Source organism: Micromys minutus (assembly GCF_963924665.1).
Source record: "Micromys minutus genome assembly, chromosome: 20".
NCBI classification, from domain to species: domain Eukaryota; kingdom Metazoa; phylum Chordata; class Mammalia; order Rodentia; family Muridae; genus Micromys; species Micromys minutus.
The window spans coordinates 31069441-31071265 of NC_137955.1; the positions used below are offsets into that span (position 1 = coordinate 31069441).

Here is a 1825-nt window from a genome sequence, read left to right on the forward strand (position 1 = left end):
ATGCTTTAATCAATAAAATTTTAAGATGGCAATAACCAATGTATTTATGCTTTTTGTTTTTCAATCCAAAATTTCAACTGCACTGTGATGACAGCAATATTAAGAAAGCTTAGTATTTAACAATACTAAAATTCAGTGAATCCTTTGAGGAAAAATAAACTTTGCAGTATTTTCACATAACATGATCTATCACTACATAATGCAGAGAAGCAGAGAAAATTGTTGTTTTCCCCTAAACAGAATAAAGGTCCTATAAGAGCAAAAGCAGTCATTCCAGATGTTCCACAAGTAATCAATGACCTGTAACTGCTACAAGATGCAGTTGTACACAGCACATGGCAGGCGTCGTACAAGGCTTGGCATGGGAGTAAATGGGAAGTGAGCAAGCATTGCTATGACTGAGACAGATTGGCAGTGCTGTGACCAGCATGGTACATTCAGACAAAACCAAACCATCACCACCACCCACCACCATCACCACCACCACCTCCTCCACCACCACCACAACCACCTCCACCACCACCACCACCACCTCCAACATCACCACCACCACCTCCACCACCACTACCACCACCACCACCTCCACCACCACCACCACCTCCACCACCACCACCACCAGCAGCACCACCAACACCACCACCACTACCACCACCACCACCATCACTACCACCACCACCACCACCACCACCACCATCACCACCACAACCTACACCACCACCACCACCACCACCTCCACCACCACCACCTCCAACATCACCAGCACCACCTCCACCACCACCACTACCACCTCCACCACCACCACCTCCAACATCACCACCACCAACTCCACCACCACTACCACCACGACCACCTCCACCACCACCACTACCTCCACCACCACCATCACCTCAACCACCACTACCACCAGCACCACCAACACCACCACCACAACCACCACCACCACCACCACCACTACCACCACCACCACCACCACTACCACCACCACCACTACCACCACCACCACTACCACCACCACCACCACTACTACCACCACCACTACTACCACCACCACAACCAGCAACAACAGTGCGGGAAAGACTTTTCAAAAAACACTGAAATCTATACTATATTGGCTTTTGTATACAAATGTTACATAGAGATACGAATAATGCATAAAAATAGGAACAATAAAGTATGATGGTAGGAAAGTGAATGTCATAATAGAATTTGAGCACAGTCCACTAAAGTATACTGAACATGATGCAAGATAAATTTCTACAGGACACAAAAATTCCATCAAGTTCTTCCAAAACAAAATATCATTCTGGTCTTTACAAGTGTGGCTGCTGTCCAGATTTGAACAGAGAGTTGCTGAGCAGATAGTTGCCCAGTGAATGGAGTTTTCCATAAAGAGCTCTTGCCTAGCTTCCAACCATGTGGCTCTCTCATCTAGTTCAGATCAAGTATTAAAATTATAGTAGACAGGAAACTCACTTGATGGAGAAAAGCATGTGCAAAGTTGTAACAAACATGTTTTAAATGTATCCTGAACCACGTTGTGGTTATCTAGAAAAACCTATGAAATTAAAAACAAAGTCAACCAAAAGCCACCTCAGATCTGAATTTGATAGATTTAGGTATGTGAGATTGAAAACAAGTTAAATGGCAGTTGAGGACAAAAAATCTTTTCTAGCAAAAGTAAATTCAAAAGTGAAGCCAAGAGAATAACTAACTATAAATAACAAGAACAACCTACATATGAGAAACAAAATTATGATGAACAAACATGAAGAGAAATTTATAAATGGGCTAAATAGACTTCCATGAGAGATTCGCAAGTGTTAAT

General features: G+C 43.3%; 1 protein-coding gene across 1 annotated transcript; it reads right to left on the reverse strand.

Annotated features, from left to right (window-relative positions):
• Nucleotides 1-455: 455 nt before the first annotated feature.
• Nucleotides 456-1511, reverse strand: LOC308433688 (uncharacterized protein; the record flags this gene model as incomplete). Its single annotated transcript, XM_080933751.1, has 3 exons — nt 456-599; nt 915-1077; nt 1474-1511. 3 exons carry the CDS (start codon nt 1509-1511, stop codon nt 456-458), a joined length of 345 nt encoding a protein of 114 aa, XP_080789877.1.
• Nucleotides 1512-1825: the final 314 nt, after the last annotated feature.